Here is a 27,097-nt window from a genome sequence, read left to right as displayed (position 1 = left end):
ATGTGTCAAAAAGAAAGATACGAAACTGAGTGGATACATTTTTTTCTGCCAAAATTTAAAAATACTAGTTTTATGTTGAAAGCACTTTTTCACACATGTGCAGCTCTTTTTAGCAATGACTTGTAGGCATGGCTCAGAAGTACCCAAAAAACAAACTGCCAGGATCCAGAAATTCCTTGTCACGTTTCATTGCGAGCTTTGTATAAAGCTCTCTGGGATCAGTTACTGGATTAATTGTTCCAACAAACCTAAGATGTGATATCACCAAATTCAGCTTTTGACAGACAGGATAAGATGGATGTTGTGTAAAGAAGAAATGTAATTCACATATATTTGAATACACTTATGAAATAACTTCAATTTATGCCTTGAATGGCATAGATACTGAAACTCTCATCTTACCTCTTTCCCCTCCTCCCACCCATTGCAAAAAGGAAAACAAAAGCCAGGATGAGTATTAACTATGATTATTCACTATATTTAAAACCTCTACAACTTGGCAAGAACGTGTGCTAAACTGTGGTTCAGTAAAAAGTTAATGGGACGCCTGGGTGTACTTTACTAAGGAAATAAACGTCCTGAGTGCAGCAGTAAGCTATCTGAAAGATTTTGCTGAGGTTTATTATCCTGCCTTGTATTTTGAAATGAACCACAAAGTTCAGTGTGAAATCAATCCTGAGGCATGGCATAATTTATCTCGTGCACATTGCTAATCTCTGCTTGTCCACAGGCTTAGTTCCTGACTTTTCCAACATTTCTGCAGTGCCTGAAACTCTAGATGATGATGAGATGAATATGCGGCATTTTATTTATTAGAGAAAACTTGGCTGAATAGACCGGATTCCTGCAGTTGGACTGTAATACACAGCTGGATAATTGGAAAACTTTCAAAGATCCATTGGGTTGTTTTCATACAGAGTTCTGGTGTCAGATAGATGGTGTGTGTGTCTGTGTGTGTGTGCGCGCGCATGTGTGTGTGTGTTGAGCAGCCACTGCAGAAAATCAAAATAAATGAGACATATTAATTAGTACAAGAGGACACAAAATCCAAGAAGGCAGTGTCCCATCTACTTCAAAATACTTGATCAAAATGGGTCAGAATAGTTGGATAATTATCTATTAATGGCATAACCATCCTATTTTGAAAAGATGAAAATAAATCTTGGAAAGAGCAACATTACCAACTCTAATTTCCTGTTTCTGTCCCCTCTGCCCCAAGTCTGACTATTTTCACAAACAGTTAGGTAAAGCTCTAAGGCTACACTTAATTATATTTATTGCAGGTTGAATGTTATTCCTATTTTATATACTACAACTCAAAACTGTCTGGACATTACAATATTATTACCCTGCCCTCCCCCCTTTTTAAATAAAGACATTTAGGCTTTTTTTTTTTTTTTTAACCTGAGTGCTTAAAATAAGTTCACATTTGCTGTTTGAGATACATAGAGTCTCAAACCCTAGCACGTACATTTAGGACTAAGCTACAAATGTCGGAAGCCACAGATTTAGGAAAACGTAATAAGCAGCTCTCCAGGTCTTTTTGGAGGTAAATACAAACCATATACCTATAAAAGTGCACTCTCCCTTCAAGGGTAGGACCAGCACTTTGCTTTGGGAAGTAGCAAAGCCATCTGGAAATTTCACGGCCTCTCTGTGTATGCAAGGCCACCTAAGGGCATGTGTGGGGACAGTGACTTTGGTAGGTGCTGGCCATGCTGGGAACACACTTCCTAGAAAGAGAGTGTGTGGTGGTACCCCCTGGGGTCATCCAGGCTGTTTAGGAAGAAGTGCAAGCTTCAGGATCCACTCCCTGCTCCCCTCACCATTCAGGGCCACTGAGGTGTCCCCTTGTGCATGAAATCACAGCCTGGGAGTTTACAGAAATCAACACATCCCAAAAAACTGCTGAGAGGGTTTCTCTGGTGATATCAGCAGGTTTGGGACGCTGTAAGAAGGTTCTTCCCTCTAACTCATCCCAACCTCTCCCAAATAAATAAATCCCAGGACAGGGAAAACAGCTGCATCAGCAGTTGTGCACTGCTGGACAGCCAGCCCAGTCAGAAGCATGTTCTCAGTCAGCAGTTTAAGACACAATGTGCATGGCTGAGACCTGGCAGAAAGATGCCCGGGGCTCATTTCAGAAAGGAACCCTGCCCAGTTCCTAGGTCAGCAATCATGGTGCATGAAACATGGAAACAACCTGTCCCAGAATTTCCTCTCTGAGACATTTAGCCTGGAACCTTGGTTTCTCAAGATTTCACAGCAAATGTGTAAAAAAAAAAAAAATCAGGCTTTGGATCAAATGTCTTTGCTTAAGACTAAGACTAAAACTAATCAAGACCAGTATGACAGAATATTTAACATAAAAGCATCTGATGCTTTGTAAGCACCAATCCACATTATGGTAATACCCTGTCCATGTCTATCGTGTGTTTATAAAAAGCACCAGTATAGGAGTAAAACACTTTTAGACGTAAACACTCAAGGCAAAGCTAAGTTCCTAGTATTTTCCCACCACCTGGGAAGAGATTTTTAAAAATAAATTTGGAACTGTGAATTACCAGCTATTTTTCTTCTGATTCCTATAAAACAATTATATTGCGGTTCAGGTGGAAACTTGGTTTGTTTGCTTCTCTTGGTCTACTTTTAGATCCTGGTAATGATTTTCGTTTGTTTGGCTGCACCTCACGGTATGCAGAATCTTAGTTCCCCAACCAGGGATGGAACCCCCAGCCCCAGCAGTAGAAGCATGGAGTCTTAACCACTGGACTGCCAGGGAAGTCCCCTGATAATGATTTCTTGAGAGTCATGCAGAATATGGCTTATTATGTATTACTGTCTTTCTTTCTTAAGGAATCACCTTGGGGAAGTCTTAATTTTCACAACTGAAATCTACTAAAATCAGACAGGAGGGTGACTTGAGCCCTGCTGGACATCACTGTCAACTCTGGAATGCTCTTCCTGTTATGTCCAGCTGAAAGAATTCCTAACACATTGTCGCACGTATTCTACAGAATGACAGGCCTAGAGTCCCTTCAAGATTCAGAAGGGACCCATGGTTTGTCACTTCATACCTGCAATCTGCCAGCCACTGACCAGATTCCCAGAGGCGTCAACCGAGAGACAGAAAACATTCCGTGACACCATCTTTTCACCTTCCCTGTGTCCTCCTCACTCCAGGGAGAAAGCAAAGAGGAAACTGCTCAAGGAAAGATACAGAACAGAGAAGTTTATTTTACACTATCCGTCCAAGAAAACAATCTCCATAAAACCAGTGCAAAATGTGTAACAGAATCCGTAAGTGTGTCTCAGCTCCGAAAGCCCGAAGTGGTGATTCCCTCTCCCGCTCCTCCGGCAAGCGGGTGCCCCTCAGCCAAGGCCGGCCTCGGTGGGCACCAGCGACAGAAACATTCAACCCATTCGTAGCAGGTTATTTTTACAGTTCATACCAGAGTGTGTACAGGGGAAGGGGAAAACCATACCGAATGAATAGGTGATCAGTGCTTAAAGTAAATACATGGGGCAGCACGGGGCGAGAATCCACAGTTTCAATAAATACAAGTGAACAAGCATGGGTGGGTCTCAACTCGGTGGAGTTGTCTGCGGAGTAATTCAGCATCGGACAGAACCTAGCAGAGCTGCTGAGCAGCCATTGGCAACAACATCCACAGTAACACGCCCTTGAGTGAGTCTGCGTCCAACACATTCTGCGTTTCCAAGGTGTCAGTTCTGTTCCTCCTTCCTGTGTCTCCTCCCCACCCCCCGGGGAAGGGAGCGGGGCGCTGGGGCAGCTGGGCGTGGCGGCTGGGAGGAGACGCTGGCCCTCGAGCCAGCAGTCAGGGTCCAGTGTACTCAGTACGAGGGGCGGTGTCTGTGCAAAGTGCGCTTCTCCACTTCCCGAGAAACCAGTGTCTGCAACTCCTGCCTCCAGGTCACACTCCCTGCCCCCCCCAAACACCAAACCAAGAGCAGTCTCAGAGTCTCAGGCGGGAGGCACCTGCGGTGCCGGCTGCCTGGTGCTCAGGATGGAGAGGTTAACCGGGGCAGGTAGGCTTCAACTATTGCTTGAGAGGCTAGAAAGAACTGGGGAGAGAGTGATGGTCAGAATGGGCAGGCGGGCAGCTGTCTTCTTCCTAGAAAACCCAGGGCCTCAGGGCAGGCCCCCGGGTGTGCCGAGAAGGAGTTTGTCCAGGGGCCTCTCCAGCCGCTCCTCCGATGGGCGCTAGATCCACACAAGCTCCAACGCACCTGGGACTCGACCCCAGAGGACGCAGCTGGGACACCCAGTGGATCAGTGAGGATCCAGAGCCCGGTGAGAGAAGATGCGAGGAAAAAAGTCTCCATCTCTGGAAGGAAAAGAAGAAAAGGGGGGAGCCCCCAAAACCAAACAACCCCCAGACGCAGGAACCTAGAAATCAGCCCCCAAAATAAGGAAAATCCCAAACGCTCCCTGTCACGCGTGGACCCTCTCCTCTCTTTTCTCCACTGTCTCGGCTCATACATTAGGCCGGTCTTCCATCCAATAACTTAAAAAAGGAGGAGGGATATATGCTAAGTTTGCCTGGCTCAGGCCAGTTAGCAGCCAGTTTTTCTAGAATCTCAGTCATTGTTCAAAAATCGGGCTTGAAAATCCACGCGGAGGTCGGGAGTCTTCACGTGGAGGAGGGCAGAGCCGGAGTGGGGTTGGGGGTCCGGGATTGGCGGCTCCGGAGGCGGTGGAGGGTAGAGGGGGTAGGGGCAGGGCCCGGGAAGAGTCAGGGGGGTGGGAAGCGGAGGCCTGCGGGCAGCGCAGAGGCGGACTCGGGCGCCCGCTTGTATTGCACAGAAGGAGGGGCCGAGCTGGGCGCGGCCGCGGGTCAGTGGTCCCCGCACATGGGCAGGTTCACAAAGGTGAACACGTTGAACTCCGTCATGATGGAGAAGCACAGGAACACGCCGTATAGGAAAAGGCACCCGCACCCCAGCTTCCTGTCCAGCTGCCACTTGTTCAGGTGGACGCCAAACACCTGCGAGGCACAGAGCAGGGTCAGAGGGCGTGGGGACCCGCCTGGGATACGAAGCCCCTCCTCCACCGCGTCCCAGACCCCGCATGCGCACCGGGTTTCCCTCCTCTGACGACTCCCTCTGTGTTCCTCTCGTGGCTCCGTCCCCAGCATCCTGAGCTCTGACTGCCTGGGGCACCGGGGACTCACACTTCGGCCTCTCTCTTCCACCTACGCTCACTCCCTGGGGGGTCTCATCCGACTTCTTGGCTCTAAACCCCTTCTACGTCCTGGTGTCTCCAGCGTGGGCTTCCTCCTGAACCAGCTGTTCTGACATCACCCCTGGGATGTCAGTTTGGCACTGAAAACTTCAGATATTGGAACTTGCTTCTTCTCCCAGACCTACTTCGTTTCAGTCCTTCAACAGCCCTCCAGGGCAGAGGGGCAGTGGTGAGACCCTGTCCCAGGAATGCCCGGCCACAGCATCCGGAGATGCAGTGCACCTGCAAGCCAGCAGGCACTGGGAGGTCAGACACAAGGTCCCTACAGGCCTCACTTAGTCTGTATAATGGGGCTGATACCAGTGACTACCTATTGGAGTGTGGTGAGCTCCAGATGGGGAAATTCCCGCAGTAAGCACCTGTGTGACGGTTACAAGCATAATAATCCTAAGTCATACCAACCTGAAGAACCTCCTAAAAAGAATGAATAGATGGGTTTTCACTATTGTGTAAGGCAGTATTTGGTTTGGTAAAACCTTGGCGTTGGAGTTGCATGCTGGTCCTGGAAATGACCTCTCCTGCCCTTGTGAATTCCCATTCTCTACATATGTATGTTCTCATGACAGGTGTAATTCAACAAATAGTTCCTCAACAATTCAGGAAAAAACACATTGCATTTCCTACTGTGAAAATTCAGTAGCATACATGTATGTAATCAGACGCTTAGGGCAGGTGGGTCAGTCCACATGGTGGTGTGAACTTGCTCCCACCAAAGGTGTCAACTGAGTTGGAATAGTACATTATGCAAGTGGATGGATGGTCAAGGCAGTGCAGAGGCATCAAAGTGCACTCACTGTCCAGCAAGTGTGTCCTCAGCCTTTGAGTGTTGGTCACATCCATGGATTTATGGAGATGTTTAGGAACCTGGAATAGTCAATTAATTGGAATATAACCTTCTGTAGCCTCATCTTGCAGAAAAAGTGGGATTCTCCCTATTGCTTTGGATAAATGTTTGTGTTTGACTTGAGACAGGCTGTGCTTCTGAGAGGAGGCTGGCACCTTTCAGAAAGGGAGCTTTCTCATGGGTTGCCAGGATCCACTTGTGGAGGATACAGCCACAGGACGGGACAACCTTGAGGCTGACTGTCCCTATCCACTGGGAGGCCAAGCCCATCTGGTGTCCAAACAGACTCTGTAGCCAGAGAACCCAAGGGGATGGGGGGAGAGGTGGGGACTGGAGAGCAGAGAGTGCCGCAGACCCACCGTGACGAAGACGGAGGCCAGGAGCAAGCCCACGGAGTAGATCAGCCCCCTGCTGTTCAGCCGGATCTGTGAGAGAGGATGACACAGACTTAGGCTCCCGAACATCTGCCAAGTTCGAGGCGGTAAATTCTACTGAGGCCAAGACTCTCCTCCAGGATGGAGGGCAAATGGCAGCTTTGCAGTGGGAATGGCGCTTTCCTTGACACCCAGGGGGCACCCTGGCCTGGTCCACCCTCAACCCCATCCCTGCCCCCTCCAGCAGCGGCATTTGCTGACTGCCCTGTGGCCACTTGAATTCTCCATCCGCATGGCCTGATTCTTATTTACTGGGGGACTTGACTTCCAGGGAGCTTCCGATTTCCTGACACACAACTTTTAGGGTAAATTTAATAACGTGGGTCATGAGAGCAATATTTTGAAAAATATGACTAAACTTTTTAATCTCTTTTGCATCCAAATGTCTGTGACCTTCACCTGAACTTGATGGGAAGTGGTGAGTGAGGGTTGCTATTTTGAAAAGGCAAAGAAGAGTTAACATTCAATTTCTGATATTTTGTTTGTTTTCCACAGTAACACAGTGGGGTTAACAGGCAAACTTTGAAGATTAAAAAAAATACAAACAACAATTTCTGGAATTCTTAGGAGCCCTGTCCAGTGCAACTTCCCATGAGGCACACATAGTCTCAGTTCCCTGATCAGAACCTGTGCCTTCAGCAGTAGAAGCGCAGAGTCTTAACCACTGGGTCACGAGGGAAGTTCAAGGGCAGTAAGTCTTAACCCCGTAAAAAACTAGTTTCTTGGGGTCTTGCTAAGCCAGACAATCTCACCAACCATTCTCACCTCTGGATAAGGCTTGGAGCCTCAACTGTGCAGTGTGGACCTAAACCAGCATCCCCTGCTCCTGCCTCACAGATGCGAGGCCCAGGAAGTGCAAAGGCAGGCGGTCCCTATGGCAATGCCCTTCTGAGAGCAGGCAACGCACTCGGATTGTTCAGCCTTGACATTTAACGTTGTTTTTATTTCTTGCCTTCGAAACTATGAATTTTCATCCTCAAATTCCCTCTCGGCAGTTGCTGGAGAGGAAACAGGAGGCTGGCTGGTTCCTGAGTCAATAGGAATTTAGGCTCCATGGATGTGTCTTTTAGTGCAAATGCACACAGAGACTGCATCACCCCCAATTTCCTGCATCCATGTGGCTCATAAAACAGCCCCCTGAATCCCATACCATTTGTTTAAGGACCTGAACCTCCAGCCTCAAAGACTCTGACTTCCCCCACATTGCAGTTTAAAATCTCTGTATGTTTTGAGGTCAGCTCCACCCGACCAGCAAATTCTTTTAGGAAAAACAAGAAGCCCCTGGATTTTCATTAATTGGTTTATAACTCGGAACACATGTGGTTGTCACTTTGCATTCTCTAACTTGAGTGGTTTGAACACTTGCTTAGGCTTGGGTTCCAAATGGATACATCCAGCTGGGACTTTACGCTATGTAACATCACAGGGTGGGGGGCTTTCCTTGAACAGTGACATGAGGTCAGAAAAGTGAATGAGCCGACCGAAGAGAAGCACTGGAACACAGCTTTCTCCCCAGAGTGCGTGACCACACACGGGCTGCCCTGAGGTCTCCCGGCAGCTCCTCGAGGTGTCCTGAGCTGCCTGTAAAGGTGAGACAGCTGAGGCTCCAGGAAGTAGCCCTTAGCCCCAGTAAGACTCAGCTCACAGTGTGAGTGTGAGTGTGAGTGTGTGAGTGTGTGTGTGTGTTGCGGTGTGTGGTTTCCCCACCTATCCAAGCAATTCTGCGACACCAGCTGGGTGTCCTTCATCTGACACTACCTATCTGGAGGCACCGTCAGGTCCCACAGGCTAGGGCTCAGCCCTGCAAGGCTGTCTCCCCCACCCCTACTGGAGATGCAGGTGCAAGTCCAGGCTGTCGCCTGTGCTTCTGATGAGCAGGTCATAGATCTGAGGTTCACACAGAGGTTCCAGAAAGGAACCCCCTCCTCGGGGTCAGCTGGTTTGATGGGAGGGCTCACAGAGTTCAGAGAAACCCTTTCCTTACTACATCACTGGGTTGGTTATTAAAACATGATGTGACTCAGATGGATGAGACGTGCAGGGTGAGGTGAGGGGAAAGGCTCAGGGTTCTGGGCCTCTCGGGGCCCACTCTCCCTGCATCTCCACGTGTTCCCAGAAGTTCTCTAAACCCCATTGTTTGGGGGCTTTTACGCAGGCCTCGTTACAGAGGCACAACTGATTAAATCTATAGCTGCTGCTGACTGAGGGACTTCCAGCCCCTCTCTCTGCCCCAGAGTTCACAGTACTGGGAAGCAAAGTTCCAGCCCTCAAACTACAGGGTTGGCTCTCCTGCCAACCAGCTCCATCCTTAGGTGCTATCCTAAAGTCACTTCATTCACATAAAAAGATAATTCTGAGGCTTTTAGGAGCTCTGTGCTAGAAAAAAAGACCAAACATAAGTTTCTTACTACAAATCGCAGTATTACACAAGGCCATGGAGCTGGTAAGGGGTCACGTCTGCACTTAGAGTCAGGCTTCAGCCTGAAAATTCTAGACTCTCTGATGCACCCTGCAGGGCACAGGAGAAAAGCCAGGGCTTTCTTCACCTGCTAACTCTCTAGGCTTGCAAATGGGCCCCTCTTACCCTCTTGGTGGGACCACCTGACTTCCTGGAGCCCATGCTGGCATCTGTGGTCTGTGTCTGTGGCTCCTCCTCGAGCCTTGGAAGAGCCACCACCCACCTCTCTGGTCACACCTGCCCACCCCCTACTGGGTCACCCCCCCACACACCTGGAATAAAGTCCTCACCACATCCTCATCTGCAGAATAGAGTGGTTTCGGGAGGGATCTAAAACTTTGATGGTGAGACTGAATCTACTTCAGGCCTTGGTGACCCAGGAGAGACCCTGCTGCTAAGTAGCTTCGGTCGTGTCCGACTCTGCGTGACCCCATTGACAGCAGCCCACCAGGCTCCCCCATCCCTGGGATTCTCCAGGCAAGAACACTGGAGTGGGTTGCCATTTCCTTCTCCAATGCATGAAAGTGAAAAGTGAAAGTGAGTCGCTCAGTCGTGTCCAACTCAGCGACGCCATGGACTACAGCCCACCAGGCTCCTCCGTCCATGGGGTTTTCCAGGCAAGAGTACTGGAGTGGGGTGCCATTGCCTTCTCTGAGGAAAGACCCTACCTCCCCCCAAATATCACCTCATTTTTACTAAAATCTAAAGAGCAAGATTCACCTGAAGGGAATTGGGTGGTGTCATTGCAGCCCCTAGGGCCTTGTTAGAACAGCCTTGAGAAGAATCATTCATTGCGAAGCCCCCAGACGATCCCCAGTTACCCCACTGGGTCTGTGGGAACAGCCTGTGGCCAGGCCCTGGCAATGGCTTCTGCATTTTCCTGGTGTCCATGGTGTCAGTATTCCTGCCAAGGTCAAGTGCAAGCTGCCCACGTGGCCTCACTGAGAGTGGAGTGGGGAAGGGCTCTGTGCAGCCGTCCCGGGGTTGGGGCAGGGTTTGCAGAAAAAGAAAAACTGGCCTGGCAACTGGAACAGAAACTGCATACCAGAAGATCGACTCAAGAACGTTCACCCTCGAGAACATTCTTCCTCGAGAAGGAAGACGTGGTAGCATTGAGAACCAACTGGTAGGTTCTGGGTGCACTGGCTGAGTCGGACACAGCTTTGCTCTCAGAGGGTGAGGGAAGATGACACCCCACCCCCACTGCAGAGGCAGTGGACATGGCTGGGTGGCTTCTCGGAGGAGGTGACAGCTGGAGGACAGCTGGCATTAGAAGGAGGACCTTGGGAAGAGCCTTCCTCCATGTGGCCAGTCTTTCTGGAAACATTCTCCTCATCCTTGCCCTTTCTGGCTGACCACCCCCCCAGCCTCCTTCCCTGAATGGTTTTCTCACTATCTGACATCAGGGTATGGTCCTGGTTCTCTTCTCTGTTTGCCCTTACTCCCTGTAGGAGCTTTAGGCTTAACAACCCATAGCAACACTCTTGACTGTCAGAGGTCTTGCTTCTGAATTGATCTCACTGTCTGCCTGATGTCTCCACCAGGATGACCCTCAGATACATCACACCTCATCTGGTTCTAGGCACAACCCTGAATCCTGTCGCTTAAATATGCACTCCCACCCTGGCTCCCCTGGGGGCTCTCTCCCCCAGGTCACATATTCTGTTTTTCCTTCAAATGCTTCATAGCTGGTCTGGCTGCCCTCTGTCTTATCTGGCTCCACGATGGTGTAATCACTCACCTATAGCCAGACGTCCTGGAATGCGAAGTCAACTGGGCCTTAGGAAGCATCACTATGAAGAAAGCTAGTGGGGGTGATGGAATTCCAGTTGAGCTATTTCAAATCCTAAATGATGATGTTGTGAAAGTGCTACACTCAATATGCCAGCAAATTTGGAAAACTCAGCAGTAGCCACAGGACTGGAAAAGGTCAGTTTTCATTCCAATCCCAAAGAAAGGCAATGCCAAAGAATGTTCAAACTACCGCACGATTGCACTCATCTTGCATTCTAGCCAAGTAATGCCCAAAATTCTCCAAGCCAGGCTTCAACAGTACGTGAACTGTGAACTTCCAGATGTTCAAGCTGGATTTAGAAAAGGCAGAGGAACCAGAGATCAAATTGCCAACATCCTCTGGATCATCAAAAAGCAAGAGAGTTCCAGAAGAACATCTATTTTCACTTTATTGACTATGCCAAAGCTTTTGACTATGTGGATCACAACAAACTGTAGAAAATTCTGAAAGAGATGGGAATACCAGACCACCTGACCTGTTTTTTGAGAAATCCGTATGCAGGTCAAGAAGCAACAGTTAGAACTGGACATGGAACAACAGACTGGTTCCAAACTAGGAAAGTAGTACATCAAGGCTGTATATTGTCACCCTGTTTATTTAGCTTCTATGCAGAGTACATCATGAGAAATGCTGGACTGGATGAAGCACAAGCTGGAATCAAGATTACCAGGAAAAATATCAATAACCTCACATATGCAGACAACACCACCCTTATGACAGAAAGTGAAGAAGAACTAAAGAGCCTCTTGACAGAGTTCCAGGCAGAGGAACTGTCCTTGGGTCCTTCAGCACCTGGAACATTCTCATATCTTGGGTCTGTTCCTTTGCTTAGAAAAAGCCTCTCACCTTCACCTGCTTTGCTTCTGATAATCTCAGTTTCTCAGGGTAAGGGTCATTTCCTCACACGCATCCAGGTGCCCTGGCCCCTGCACACACAGCCACATGCTGCCCTGAATGCTGCATGGCCAGCTCTCGGGAGCGCAGGGTCACACTGTGCAGTCACGCCCTCCCAGAGGCGGGGGCTCCAGGAGCACAGGACAGTGTCTGTCTGGCTCACTGAGGCGGCCCCAGCGACGGTACCAGCTCAGCACAGAGAAGGCAGTCAATTCGTGTCTGAGTAGAAGAGTGACCTGGACAGAGGGGTGGGGGGAGAACGCTTCCAATCACTTCTTTTTACCTCCATGGATTCTGGGATAAGGTGGACTCTTGCTTGGAGAGAGAGAAAGACAAGACTCCCTTGCTGCCCCTGTTCGCTGCTTCTTAGGTTTCTTTTATGTCTCTAAGCCCCAGCTCAGAAATCTAGATTTTGCCGTAGCTACCTGGAGCCTGCCCAGTGACTTTCTTAGTTTGGTGGGAGCAGGTGGGAGAGACTTATCACCGAAATGGAATAAGAAGTACTCATTTTCCAAACCGACTTTTAGAAATAGCTATTACTGGGGGCACTTAGGTAGCTAGCTGGCTTCTGAGCAAGACACAAGTACTCAGAAATGTCAAAATCTGTGCAACTGCCTTCCTTCCTTGCTGTCAGATGCCTGGACCTAATACTTTGCATAAAACAGCTGTCTCAGTGGTAATTATCCAGTAATCATGACCTGGAAATCCATCTAGGCGAGATGGAAAAATGGCTTCAGAACCGTAGCAGCTCACTTGCGAGGGTGGGGAGGCCATTAAATCCACACAGGCTGCTGAGTACTGATATCAGAGAGACAGAAAGATGTCATGAGGTCACTGAAATGCTAACAGGTGGAGGCCCCTGACTGTCCTTTCAGAAGGAACACTCTCTCCTGGAAAAAGCTGGAGGCGGAGAGGAGGGAAGACTAAACATTCAAGACCAATAAGCCTCTAAATTTGCTTTTCCATGAGCCTGAAATTAGCTCCAAGCAACTTCTGCATCTTGGCCTGAAGTCACACATGCCCCTACAGTGTGGCTGGGTGTGGGGGGCTGGCCCAGAGGGCCCGATGGAAGCTGTGGAGGGACCAGGGCGTAGACAGATGGGTCACCTTCACGGAAGGATCCAGAGTGGTTCCTCTGACATGCAGATGGAAACTGCGGTACTCACCTCTTACTGCGGCCGCGGGCAGTGGCTGTTTGAGCTGCACCAATGCCTGTGGGATTTTACTCCTAACTTTTTCTGGATGTCTGAGAATCACCACCATGAATGTACATTATTTAACTGGGCTGAAATACAGCAACGCTCTCAGGAGCTACTGATGTATGAGGAATGCTCATCCCTACAATTGAGGAAATAAAATGTATTCTCTATTTAAACAAGGTAAATGTCCTGCTGCATGGACGGCAAATGCCAAGGGGACAAGCTCTCATGCTCAGGCTCCAGCAGTAGGGAAACAGTGTGGGTAAATGACTGTCAGACAAAGTCGGTCTTCACTTGTTCCAGCCACGTGTCAAGTGCTTGAATGTCTCATGGGACTAGTGGCTGACTGTATTCCACATTCCATGGCTGGAACATTTCCATCATTGCAGAAAGTTCAACTGGGCAGGCTCTGCTCCAGAGTTTTCCCTGATTAGAATTCTCTAGTTAAAGTTTCTCTAATTTTCTATGACTTGGAAGAAAAGCTATGACAAACCTAGAGAGCGTATTAAAAAGCAGAGACATCTTTGCTGACAAAGGTCCATCTAGTCAAAGCTATGGTTTCTCCAGTAGTCACGTACGGATGTGAGAGCTGGACCATAAAGAAGGCTGAGCACTTAAGAACTGATGCTTTTGAGCCATGATGTTGAAGAAGACTCTTGACAGTCCCTTGGACTGCAAGGAGATCAAACCTGTCAATCCTAAAAGAAATCAACCCTGAGTATTTATTGGAAGGACTGATGCTGAAACTCTGGCCACCTGATGTGAAGAGCCAACTCACTGGAAAAGACCCTGATGCTGGGAAAGATTGAAGACGGGAGGAGAAGGGGACGACAGAGAACGAGATGGTTGGATGGCATCACTGACTTAAAGGGCATAAGTTTGAGCTAGCTCCGGGAGATGGTGAAGGACGGGGAAGCCTAGAGTGCTCTAGTCCATGGGGTCGTGAAGAGTCAGACATGAACAACAACAACAAATTTTCTATGAAGATCATAAGTTACTTTTATAATCAGAAAAAAGGACTAAAAAAAGGAAAGTTTAATTTGTGGACTGTTGGAAAAATCCAGGAGATTATTTTGGGAATGGCAAAACAGAATCAAGGTGATTTGTATTGAAAGGAACTAGCGAGGCTTAAATGGAAAATACTGTTCTCAGTGGAAGTACAGAAAAGGATGTGTTACCCAGAAGGGAGGCGGTCCACACGTGACCCAGGAAAAGGCGCTCAGAGGCTGGATGAGAGGGAGTGGAGGGGCAGCTTGGGATGGCAGAGAGACAGACCCTACAATAGCAGGGCACTTGTGGACCGTGGCTGCTCTATAGCCCCAGTAAGAGGTTATCCAGCAGGTCCCTCCTGTCTGGACTGCACTCTCAACCTGGCACCCCGGACCGCAGGACTAATTCATGTCTCCTCCCCTTCCTGGGTAGCCAGCTCCATAAATGACTTGGAGCCCCCTTACATGTAGGTGGGAATGTGTGATTTATGGGAAAGAATATGAAAAAGAAAATGCATATAGATGTATAATTGAATCACTTTACTGTACATCAGAAACTAACACTACACTGTAAATCAACTATAGTCCAATAAAATAAATTTTTACAAAACCAATATGGGGAAAGATGAAAAAAAATCAACTCACACACAAAAAACCCACTACCTTCTAATGGGAGAATTGGGTAAAGGGCATAAAGAGATAATTATTTGAAGGAAGAATCTAAAAGGCCAATACATGTGAAAAAGAATGTTTAGTCTCTCTGGTAATTAAAGTAAGATTGACTAAAACATAGTTAAAAAAAAAAACTCATGCTGCTGAATCTCAAAAAACCCATCAAAAATGTCATTATGTAAATCTATGTATCTCATCAGTTTGAATGTCATCATTTTTGATTAACTAAGAGCACCCACAGGGTCTGCCCTGCATGACATCTAGGCCACATGCCCCCAGGCTTACTCTGCCCCACTTACATGGGGCCCCTTCCTGTTCTCCAACAGGCTGAGTGCATGTCTGCCTCAGGGCCTTTGCACAGCTGTTCCTTTTGCCTAGAATGGTTTTGCTCTGCCCTGCCCCAGTTTCTCCATGATTGCCTCTTCTCTAGTTATTCAGACTTCAACTCACAGTCACCTCTTATAAGGAGGTTTCCCAGAACCCCCTCTGTCCCATCTCCCAATTTCATAGACAGCAGAGAAGAGATCTTAGCTCCTTAGGACACATAATGCTTCCTTCCAATGTCTTGTGCTTATCTTAACTCTCCGGTGAAATCTTCCTGCCAACAGGTAGATTCACATGAACCAAACATGTATGGCCTTTCTCACCATGTGTTTAGAAATTTCAATGGACACACTCTCCCTCCTTGAAACAGGTGCAAGGGAAGCAACTTGGAAACAACCACCATCTTATAAAAGAGCCACGATCTTTCCTTTGGAAAACACACTTATCTACAACACATACAGACAGACTAAAGCATGCTCAATGATATGTTCAGAGAAGCACCAACACTGGGTTGGGTATGAATACTGCAGAGGCGTCATCCTTTTTTCCCTCCCTGATACAGACAGAAACCTCTAACTGCAGTTTCTCCCTCCATCTCTGGACAGTGGCTGGGACAGGAGTGCCCCTCAGCAGAGGGGGATCACTTTGGCAGGCTGGGAAAGAGCACTGACATCTAGCTGGAACTCCCAAGTCCCCATCTGCAAATCCACCTGGAGTCAGAGTTGGCTTGGTCTTGAGAAAGAGCGTGGGGCCGTCACTGCAGAGTGTGATGGTCACCAGATTCCTGGCAGAGACAGCGTCGTGTACTTTGTATCCTTCCCTTCAGGAATAAAATATTTTGCATGCAAAACAAATCCTCAGAGCAAGGGTTGGCGAATTAGGGCCTGTGGGCCAAACCTGGCCCCTCTGCTGTTTTTGCAGAGTCCATGAGTGAAGAAGGGTTTTTTTACATTTTTTCATTGGTTGAAAAGTTTTGAAAAGAATCATAATGTGTCACCACATGTGAAAGTCATATGAAATTCAAATTTCAGTTTCTATACATAAAGTCGGACTGAAACAGCCACGTTTATTGACCCGCCATCACCTGTTGCTGCCTTCAGGCCAACACAGCAGAGCTGATGACGACTGTGATGGAGACCACCTAGGCCACGGGGCCTAAAGTATTTACCATCTGACCCTTTCCTGAAGCTTGTAACAGCTCCGTCTGCTCTCGAGTCCTGAATGTCCCCACGTGGGCCTGACCTTGAGAAGACTTGGCCAGGAGAATTTGTTTCCTCTCAATGCAAGTGTTTCCACACCTCCTCTGCCCTGAGACATAGTCCCAGTGGCTGAGGTCACCAGGGAGAAAATTCCACTTACATAGGATCCGTAATCCACAGCCAGGGTCTGCAGTGCCCAGGGGAGACCGAGCCCGATGAGGATGTCAAAAACATTGCTCCCGATGGAGTTGGACACGGCCATGTCCCCCATGCCTGTAAGGACAAGAGGTCACTGGAGTGAGGAAGGTGGTCCCTGGGGGGTGCCCCGGCCCTTGAAGACTCTCTCCAGCCCCTGGCCTGACAGCCAGAGACCTGGTGGGCAGGTGGGCCAGCCCAGGTACTCGGGTCGGTCCCGGACCATCCATGACTGTAGGATGATTCCGATTATAAAATAGTCATTGAATGTGTATTTTCAATAAATAGAATGAAATACACATGCTATTGAACTGCTGAGCTTTATTTCAGATATGATCATTGGTTAAATGTAATGCAAAAAACTAAATCTGGTTGCAAGAATTCTGAACTATTCTGTGGAAAGGAATAAACTCAACAGCCTACAAAGGGCTCATGAGTTCACCAACCTGCACAGTTCAGTGTCATTATCCATCTGCTCCATATCCATATCTTCTTCTAAATAACTGAGCAACATTAAGGAAAATAATGTAACCAGTAGAATTTTGTGAGGACCAGTGGAGGACACTTTGCCAAGGTGGGGAGCTATACACTGTTTGCTGAAAACCAATCTCCTCCTGCACAAATCAGGTTCATAAATGAGAGTAGGTGCTGAGGGGCCATCTAGGGGGCTTCCACCCAGGGGTGGGTAGACTGTAATCTTGGTTTTGAGGGTGGAAGGGTCTGTCACACACTGAAGAGTAACGTCTGGCACTTAGGCTATGAGGTCCATCCTCTCTAAGCTCAGTTTCCTCATCCATGAAATGGGTATATGACTGTCTCTAATTCATAGAATTGTTAAATTAAGTAAGATCATGTGTCCAAATTGCTCTGTTCAGTGTGGGGCTATCATCAGCAGATGTCAGCCATCACTGTATTTCTTACTATTTTTAATAACAGAAACAATACAACCCCGGAGGGGACGACGAAAGGGTATATAGTATACCTATATAGGTATATAGTATACCTAGTATATAGAAAGGGTCTCTGCCTTGCTCGAGGGTGGATCTTCTGGCTTGTTTCCCTGTTATTCTGATGCCAGCAAGCCTTCTGACCAGCCTGGCACTGAGGCGGCCAGCGCTCCTGCACAGCTGGGACGCGGTGCCCTGGTAACTGCCAGGCAAGCTCCCCCTACCCCCTAAGTAGGGAGGCCTGGCTTCCCTTCCCAGCCCTCCCCACGTGGGCCCCACCTTGTCTGGCCACAATGAGGCTGGCCATGCAGTCGGGCACGCTGGTTCCAGCTGCCAGGAAGGTGATCCCCATGATGACGTCAGGAATCCCCAGCGTGTAGCCGATGATCGTGACCTGGGAGCGGGGTGGGGGTGTGGGGAAGGGAGGCAGGAAAAGACGGTGAGCGGAGGGCTGATGCCAGCCCCGCCGGCCCGTCGACCCTGTCACCAAAGCTGAATAATCTGCAATCTGGGCGGTCTAGGGGCAGCGTCTGCGTTCCGTGTCAAAGACAGAGGGCCAGGAATGTCTCAGGGAACAGAGAGGTGGAGTTACAGAGCCCATGCTTTCCAACCAAAGACTGGCCTTTTTTACACGTTCCTTTGGGTGAGGCAGGTGGCTTGAGAGAGGAGAAACAGAGTTGCTGGAAAAAGGCAACAGTGGGACAATTTTTGAACTCGGGATGTTCCTGGGGACCCAGAATGGATGGCTGCCATGCTGTGCTAGGAAATCCACTGTCCAAGTCTCAGGTCGGCTGCATGACGAGACTTTACGAGAGTTGGGAGGGGGCTGAATAACACCACCTAGTCCAGTAAGAAAAGCTGCCCGCTGCCGATTCCTTCCCTCCCTTCCTGGCAGCTTGGGAACATCATCTGCCTTCATCACCCTCTGCTCCACGGTGGCTTACATCTGCCTAGAAGTCAGGCACTTTTAGTGTAACTTACTTAACTCTCACTACAACCCCAGGGTATACCTACTGGTGTCATCTCCATTCTCCGAGTGGCCCTGGGGCATCCCCTGCCCAGAGAGCAGGCACGTGGGCATGGGCAGCACCTCTGTGTACACAGGGGGAGGGGTTAAGTCAGCCCAGAGGCAGTGCTTCTATTCTGTAAATGAGCTCATTCTGGCTCCCAGTTTTCAGATGGGCAAACTGGGAGGACAGCAGTGGGTGGGACGGAGTGACCAGGGGTGGGTGGCACAAGTGAGTGAGTGGAAAGAGACTCCGGGTGCCCTGGCCTCAGGAGAGGACAACATGCAGGAGCTAAACGTTAGGTCATCGTGGGATGCATCCTCCCTCACATTCTATAAAACTGCAAGAAATGCAGACAGCATGTGGCCAGTACCCACTCCTGCCAGCTCCTCCAGGATCCTTGCATGGGAGTCTGGCCTCACTTCCTCCCCTCCAAAGGTTTGGGGGACATTATTTAAATCTGCTAGGATGCCTGGCTTGGTCTCTTTCAAGCAGAGGCTGTGTGTCTCATTTCCTCCCAGTGCTGGACTGGATTTGCGGTGGCCTCGGGTTCTCCGCCTTCTGTGCTCCAGGGAGGAAAGGGAGACACAGAAACACAGCAGCTGCTTGGGGCTGCTCTGGAGCCTTTTGTGCAATGGAGCTGCAAGCATCCTGCTCACCCGTGTTCTTCTGTTCTCACTCTTCGTGGGGTCCCTGCACGAATTGTTTTGGCTCCATGGGGCTCGAGCTGGGAAGAGGACCCTGTCCCCGCTGTGCCTGAGGTTACCATGGTTACAGCTGAGGCTACCGTGCTGGGAAGCGATTCTCCAGGTGTCTGTACCAGATCTCGAGGGTTTCTCCTGGTCTCCCCTTATTTCCGGTCCTTTCCCAGGGCTTCTCCGAACCTCCCCCAGAGTGGAAGGAGGCTAACAGAAAGAGGGTGAGCCTAAGATCTGTCAGCTACTTTGCATGTTAGTGGACTTCAGAGAAAAACCACTGGACACCTGGCGGTCAGGGATACCAATGCTATCCCCCAAAGTTGGCACCCAATGAAAAGGTCAAATAAAAACAGTGATGGACACAGCGTGAGGGAGAGACCCCTGCCTATGCGATTTGGATTGAAGAATAATATGTCTGTGATGTTGAAGGCAGGGGATAATTATGAGTCAGCTGTGTCAGGTTTACGCATTTGTTATTACCTCCAAAATAATCTTTTCAGAGCGTTTTTTAGCTCTTGAGTTTAATTCTCCAGCATCTATATTTCATCTCTAGCCGATGCTCAAGCACAATGAGATGTACGTATGTCATGGTTTTTAATTTCTTCCCAGCTCCAATTATAGCGAATTAGGGCCACTCCCCAGTTAAAAACAAGCATCGTGCACGGGCAGTGAGTGCACTCTGGGTTTCCTAGGACGGCTTTAGGGCAGAAACGCTTTTGAGCGAAGGCCCCTCAATCACTGCCAACTCTTGAATCATTGTTTCAGCTTCAGAAGGGACCCTTGAGCATTCACTTGGTTCAGTGACTTCATTTTCTGGTTGAAGAAACTGAGCTGAGATGGGGAGTGACTATGATGGATGGAGGGTCACTTCTTGTGCCTCCCACCTTGCCTCCATGCTGGCTGCCTGTGACCCTGCAGGTCTTCCCACCAGAGCAGGTCGGGTGTATGTCCCCAACTCCACAGACACTTGGCAGATGGAGGCTGGGTGGAAATCTCAAGCCAAGGCCCCAGAAGGCCCCCATATTTGCCTTTGCCCTCCTGCATTCCAGTGACCCACTGTGAAAAGACATTCCCCAGGTAGCCACTGGTCCAGAAAAAATGGGCAAACACAAAGCAGACACAAGCCCACCTGCTGCCTGAGCCAAAGGCACCCACACTGGAGCTGAAGACAGGCTGCTTAGCTGGTGCCCGGTGAGACCAGTCACCCACAGTCTACCTGCCGACACATGAGCAGGAGGATAAGTTCTGATTCTAAGCCACGGAATCTAGGGCTGGTTGTTACACAGTGTATGGCAGCAACAGCTGACTGATAGAGTTACTGGGCTAAAACCTCTGCCCTGGCTCCCCTCTGGTTGAGTTTCTCTCTGAAGGGACCCAGCACCCTGGGGTCCTGGACTCACCATCCACACCATCATGTAGGAGAAGGCTGCGATCCACAGTGTGGACGAAGCGAAGGTCACCATAAACCACTTTTCCCAGCGGGGCTTGTTGCAGTTGGGGACGGTGAAGTACAAGACGAAGCTCAGGGGCCAGGTGAATGCCCACTTCACTGTTTCCAGTTTGCCAGCTGGGAAAACAACAAAGGCAAAACAAACAAACAAACAAACAAATCAGTGAGGCGCGTTTTCCCGCTCCATCCTCAGCGTGAGTGTCCCCAGACATTAAGCCTGACTGTGGTGCTCCTTACCACAAAGACTCGAGTGCCTCTCCACCAACAAGACCAAGAGGAATAGAAAGTGCCCACCTGCTGGTAGGCCTCAAAATGACAGGATGCCTTATGACCCAGCAATCCCACTTCTGGGCATACACACCGAGGAAACCAGAATTGAAAGAGACACATGTACCCCAATGTTCATCGCAGCACTGTTTATAATAGCCAGGACATGGAAACAACCTAGATGTCCATCAGCAGATGAATGGATAAGAAAGCTGTGGTACATATACACAATGGAGTATTACTCAGCTGTTAAAAAGAATTCATTTGAATCAGTTCTGATGAGATGGATGAAACTGGAGCCGATTATACAGAGTGAAGTAAGCCAGAAAGAAAAACACCAATACAGTATACTAACACATATATATGGAATTTAGGAAGATGTCAATGACGACCCTGTATGCAAGACAGGGAAAGAGACACAGATGTGTATAACGGACTTTTGGACTCAGAGGGAGAGGGAGAGGGTGGGATGATTTGGGAGAATGACATTCTAACATGTATACTATCATGTGAATTGAATCGCCAGTCTATGTCTGACGCAGGATGCAGCATGCTTGGGGCTGGTGCATGGGGATGACCCAGAAAGATGTTATGGGGAGGGAGGTGGGAGGGGGGTTCATGTTTGGGAATGCATGTAAGAATTAAAGATTTTAAAATTTAAAAACTAAAAATAAAAAAAAATAAAATTAAATTAAATTTAAAAAAAAAAATGACAGGATGCTTCGCTTCTGAGTAATACGGAGCTAGGGGGTGTGGGGGGATGGTTTGGCAAATGGAGCCAGGTGGAAAAGGATGCGGAGGATTCTCAGGATATAAGTGGGGTGTGGGGAAAAGTGTGGGGTCCGGGTGAGGCAGGGGAGGGGCAGTAAAGACCACCAGCCCCCTCTCAGTCCTCCCCATGGACAGGCAGCTACATCTTCCCGGAGTCTAAGGGGGTCAGCAGACACAGAGCTACCTAGTGGAATTTCTCAACATTGTCCTTCAACTTGCGGAAATTTTGATGGATGATCTGAAAGCTCTCAAGGTTGCCAAAGCATTGCTTGAGTGTTTATATGCCAAGCTGCTATGGATTTGCAAATTCATAATTGCTTCCTGGCTCTATCTGCCTGCTGCTATGGACAAGATGATGGATCTGTTAGTGATGACCTGTCCTACCATCTCAGCTGCTGAGTGCCAGAGACAATGGTGCCTGTTTTACCACGAGTTCTTGTAGCCTCAGATTCGAAAAACCCATTAGCTCTCCTTTGGCCATGACTACCACCCTGCTTAGTGACTGAACAACAACAACAAACCATCCTGCATTAAGCGCTAACTCAGCTCTGAAAAGAAGTATCGACCAAGAGCTGCAGAAAGGTCTCTGCATCCTTTCTGGACAACTTCCCACCCCCTACCACCCCAGAGGAGTTCTTTCTGTTCTCCAGCTTCAAATAAATAAAATCATACAGTATTTTGTTTGTTTGTTTCTACCTTCTTTTATTCAACATAATGCTTTCTGAGTTTCATCCATGGATTGGTAATTCATTCCTAATTGCTATGTAGTGTTCCAGCCTGTGAATACACTGCAGTGTGACTGCATTCTCCTGTGTCTGGGATTTGGGCTGTTGCCAGTTTTCAGGTATTACAACTAAAGAGGCTGTACGCTTTTCTGTGTGAATCTTTCTGTTGGGCATGTTTTCATTTCTCTTGGGCAAAGACCCAGGAGTAGAAATGCTGAGTCACAGGGTGGGTGTTTTTTTAACTTTATGAGAAACTGCTGAACTGTTTTCTCAAAGGACTGTTCCAATTTGTATTCCCACCAGAGTTGAGGTATTTTTAAAATTACATTGTGAAAAGTGATGACTAAAATGTTTAACACAATTTATGTTATAATTGTATACTAGCATCCAGCACTTACTTCATACATCTTTCGCCAGTCTCCGAATATTTTCTTAAAACTGCGGTTAAGTTACATGACACCACTTTTGACTCTTGGCCTCCCTAGACTGTAAGGTGGTCTCTAGAGGGGGGCGGGGCTTTCTTATCAGTCCCCATTCTTTCTGTTCTGTCTGAATCAAGTGCCTCCGTTCTTTAAACTCCCTGAGCCTCAGTTTCCTCACCTGTGGAAGGTCCACGGGGTCACAAAGAGTCAGACACAAGTGAGGCGACTTAGTACTCCCACATACAGACACACAGACACATACAGCATGCGTGTGTGCTGTGCTCAGGCACTTCAGTTGTGTCTGACTCTTTGCCACCCTAAGGACTGTAGCCCGCCAGGCTCCTCTTGTAGGTGGAATTCTCCAGGCAAGAATACTGGAGTGGGTAAGCCATTCCTTTCTCCAGGGAATCTTCCTGACCCAGGGATCGAACCTGGGTCTCCGGCATTGCAGGAGGATTCTTTACCATCTGAGCCACTGGGTAAGCCCATTATATAATATACAGCATATTAAATATATATAAACATTTGTGTATTAATATGCAACATGTCAGGCCTTCCCAGGTGGCTCAGTGGTAAAGAATCTGCCTGCTGATGCAGGCGATGTGGGTTTGATTCCTGGGTCTAGAAGATCTCCTGAGGAGGGAATGGCAACCCTCTCCAGTATTCCTGTCTGGAGAGTCCCATGGACAGAGAAGCCTGGTGGGCTATAGTTCATGGGTATATGAAAAGAGTTGAAGATGACTCAGGATGCACACACAGATGCAGCATATTAAGTATATACAGTATATAGAAAGCATGTTAGATGCGTGCATCACATCAATCATACATGTGCACATGCTATATATGTGCACACACACCTATATTCATGTACACACATATATGCATGCATGTCCTATACTCCTCTATTTGTATACCCCCACACAATTACGTACTTGTAATGATACGCACTCCAGTCAAGCCTTAGTGGCAGAAACATGCAAATACAGGTCCCTGCAAGATTCCCGTGGGAGGGAAACAGATCTTTACCCAGTGGCCAAAGTATCTTGGCCTGAGGGGACTCTCGAGTGCCCTCTGCTGGCCTGAGGGCCTCTGCTCGCTCACCGCTGCGAGGAGGCAGCCCTGCCCAGGGGAGGCCCTGGCTAGACACTCAGCCCCCAGTCCCAGCCTTGAATGGTGTTTCTCAGCAGCTGGTGGAGCAGAACAGGGGCCCACACTCCGGCAAGCCCATCCTCACTCCAGAGGCAGAGCCAGGCGCTGACCTTGCTCCCTGGCGTGGCAGAGGAACCCTGAAGATGGCTGGGGGACCCCAGGCCTCAAGCCCATGCCACCCAGCAGTGGCCCACGGACCAGCAGCATCGGCATCACCTGGAGCCCCACCTGGATCACCCAAGTCAGAGCCCACCCTTGGTCAAGGATGCCCACATGAGAGGGGCTGGTGAGGAGGACTCAGGATCCCACTGACTGTCTCAGCAGCTCAGGGCCCTGGGGTGAAGCCGAGACCCCCAGAGGTGGCAGGACCACACAGAGCATCCATTCTCCTTGTGAGCCTGTGCTTCCAAAGGATGGAGGGTGCCTGACATGGGTGCTTGAGCCCACACCTGCAGCCATGCCTCCTAACGCGTGGGGAGACCCTATGGCCTCCACATGTGCACCCTAATCCTGGGGTGAGGGTGGGGAGCAGGAGTTCAGGATAGCCCGAAACTTCACACATAGGCCTGGCATATACTGCGTCCAGGTGAGAAATAGGGAGCTCATGTCCCAAAGGGGCCCTTCTGTCCCGCTGAGTGATGTGGTCTGTGTGCTCTCACACCTGTGTCTCTGATGTCTTCCTGGAGGAGTGTGTGTGGGATCCTGGGCCCCGGGGTCAACACAGCACCCAGCCACTTACAAACTCTTTCATCAGGGACGACGTCAGCTAAGTGAGAGTTCTTGGAGCAAGGGTACAGTGCCGACGGTGAGCTCTGCAAACAAGGGCTGGGGAGGGGGTGGAATTCCAGATACAGCCCCCAAGGTCTGTGCCCTGATTTTCAGAGCCCGTGCGGAGGATGAACCACCATCCCTAACTGCGCTACACTGTGAAGCACAGCTGACCTCCAGATAGGCAGGTCATCACCAGAGCCCTTGGAAGAAGAGGAGGAGGCTAGAGCCATGAGCAGAGTGGGGAGGACCAGACAACACACACTGTTCGTTTGAAACGAGACGCCATGGGACGAAGAAGACGGGAGCCGAAGGGCAGGGTAGGGAGCAGCCCCAGCTGATAGCCACGAGGAACCACCAGGAACCACCCCACCAGGAACCCAAGTGTGCCGGGGCTGCTGGGAAGGACCACAGCCCCGGCCCCCTCATCACTGCCCCGTGAGCCTTGGAACCCCCAGCCAGGCAGTGCCAGACTTCTGACCCCTAGAACCTGAGCTAGCCAATGAGTCTAAGCTGCAAGGCTTGTGCTCATTTGTTACAAAGCAAGGGAAAATGAGCACGTGGCCTTATGAGGGAAAAGTGGGGGACCAGTCATTCCATCCTTAACATGGTTTTGTCCTGGTCGATAGGAAGGTTGCCAAGAAATGTCACCAAATGTGGCAAAATGGATACAAAGCCAGGATACATTTTTACTAACAAGCCATGATTTAACTTTGGGTGATTTGGGGTCTGGGAATCTGGGTGGTATTTTCTAGTTACTTTCAGTTGGCAGTTGACCAGGTTGAGATCTCAGGAGCCTTTTAGGGACCCTGTCGTACCCTGAGCTTTACTAGCTGGATGCAAAAAAGGGCCCCAAAGGACACTGCATCGAGAGGAACACTCGACTGTGATGCTGCACCCATGTCTCCTTGCTAAATGGCCTTTCAAGTGGAGCCAGCACTTCCTCCTCAGAGCTGACAGCCCCCACTACGTTCCAGCGTCGCAGAGAAGACACACAGGCTAATTAAGCTTCACATAGTTGACAGGGAGCACAAACTGGACAGCGAACACTTTCTTGAAACAGAAACTTCTGGAAGGTCTGGCAGACAGGCAGAACTCTGTGGGTTTGGTCCACCCGTTCCACTAGTGGTGGGGCTGCTGGCTCAGCTGAGTCTCTACTGGAGGCAGCAGTCAGTGGACAAGGACACTGCCCTTGCGGCCGGGGTCCTGAGAGCTTACCAGCCTCTGCATGCACCCTGACCCGTCAAGAAACGGGGAGGCCCCTGGCCCAGCCCTGAGGGGTGATTCGGAAGCTCTCTGCCCTGGTCTGCATCGCCTGTGGTGCCCACCCTGGAGACAGCAGGTCCTGGGACCTGGGCCCCCAAGGGCTGCCTCATCAGGACAGTGCCCCCACCAACCGCGATGGGGTGGGTAAAGGTGGGAAACCCCACCGCACAGCATCAAGCCGCCTGGCCGGCAGGGTCACAAACTTTCCTCTTTGGCACCACAGGGTCCTGAGGAACCACTGACAGGGAGCCTTCCTCCTCCAAAGGCTTGCATTTCAACCAGGCCTGAAGGTCACCATCTTGGGCATCGGATCCACTGTGAAAGAATCTTACCCACTGTAAAGTTTAACACAATATAAATATTGCTATGGCCATACAGACAGTCCTTGAATTTGGTATCAGAAAGGTCACACGGTCAAGGGCATCAAGTCAGTGGCTTCAAAACAGCCCCGGACCGCAGCCCGCCCAGCTTGCCCAGCCCCAGCAGGGGCTCTTACACGGGGGGTCAAAGGGCGTGTATGGCCCCTCCTCGTCCTCCTCGTCCTCCTCCTCCTCGTCGTTCTCATTATTCTCGTTGTCCTCATTCTCGTTCTCTGTCTCGTCACCGGCCTCCGCGACGACCTCGTCCCTCCGTGTCCCGCTCATGCCTCTGTCCGGGGCACTGCTGGGCCCCGTCCCGTTCTCCACCGTGTGCTTAATCGGGATCTTGATGGCCACCTCGGATTCTCCATTGGCATAAGCCCTGCTGTTTATCAGCCTCTGTCTCTGGAGAAGGAAAGGCGCGTTCTAACACAGGATCCGCCCCCTGCCCCGCCCCCAGAGGAGCAGATCCTCTCACCCAGGACCCCCGCTGTCAGGATCTTCCCAGGCTGCCGACAAGGAGGTGCTTCCAGAAGCTCTGCAGACAGGTTCTAAGGGACTTCTTAAAGTAACAACCAACTCTGATAAACTTTCTGGGAAGAATGATCACGCTTTCGTGACCCACTGGAACTTACAAATCCCTTTAGAGGAGAGTCCCCATGTCTCAAATGGGCTCTGCTTTTCTACCAGGGTTTGACTGTCTGCGCACTGGGTTGCTAATGCTCCTCTCCAGATGGTAGCAATTCCCTGGTCCATATGTGAGAAAGCCATAACATGTATTGGGATTAGGATCGACAAGGCTGCCATTCCAGAGAAAGGCATCCCTGGGAAAATTTGGGTCAGAGACTCTGCAGTACCCTAAACTAAGGCAACCTTAACTTAACAACTACTTTCCTGCAAGGTCACATCCGGGGGCTTTATTCAGAGGGAAGATAATGAGACGAAGGTAGGCAGAAGGGACAGAAGAGTCTATCTATACAGCTGGGAGCTGGACTACAT

General features: G+C 49.5%; 1 protein-coding gene across 2 annotated transcripts in view; it reads right to left on the bottom strand.

Annotated features, from left to right (window-relative positions):
• Positions 1-3,217: 3,217 nt before the first annotated feature.
• SLC24A3 (solute carrier family 24 member 3) overlaps positions 3,218-27,097 on the bottom strand; it is a 425,544-nt gene continuing 401,664 nt past the window's right edge. For both annotated transcript variants that reach the window (XM_027976756.2, XM_042229627.1), the window contains exons 12-17: positions 26,236-26,503; positions 20,322-20,488; positions 17,496-17,610; positions 16,235-16,347; positions 6,470-6,535; positions 3,218-5,009 (exon numbers count right to left, since the gene is read on the bottom strand). In XM_027976756.2, coding sequence (XP_027832557.2) covers positions 4,860-5,009; positions 6,470-6,535; positions 16,235-16,347; positions 17,496-17,610; positions 20,322-20,488; positions 26,236-26,503 — 879 coding nt within the window. In that variant the 3' untranslated portion in view covers positions 3,218-4,859. The remainder of the gene's footprint in view (positions 5,010-6,469; positions 6,536-16,234; positions 16,348-17,495; positions 17,611-20,321; positions 20,489-26,235; positions 26,504-27,097) is intronic.

The sequence above is a fragment of the Ovis aries genome, chromosome 13, assembly GCF_016772045.2.
Source record: "Ovis aries strain OAR_USU_Benz2616 breed Rambouillet chromosome 13, ARS-UI_Ramb_v3.0, whole genome shotgun sequence".
NCBI lineage: Eukaryota > Metazoa > Chordata > Mammalia > Artiodactyla > Bovidae > Ovis > Ovis aries.
The sequence above is the reverse complement of the archived record's forward strand: the minus strand, read 5'-3'. Positions and strand labels throughout refer to the sequence as shown.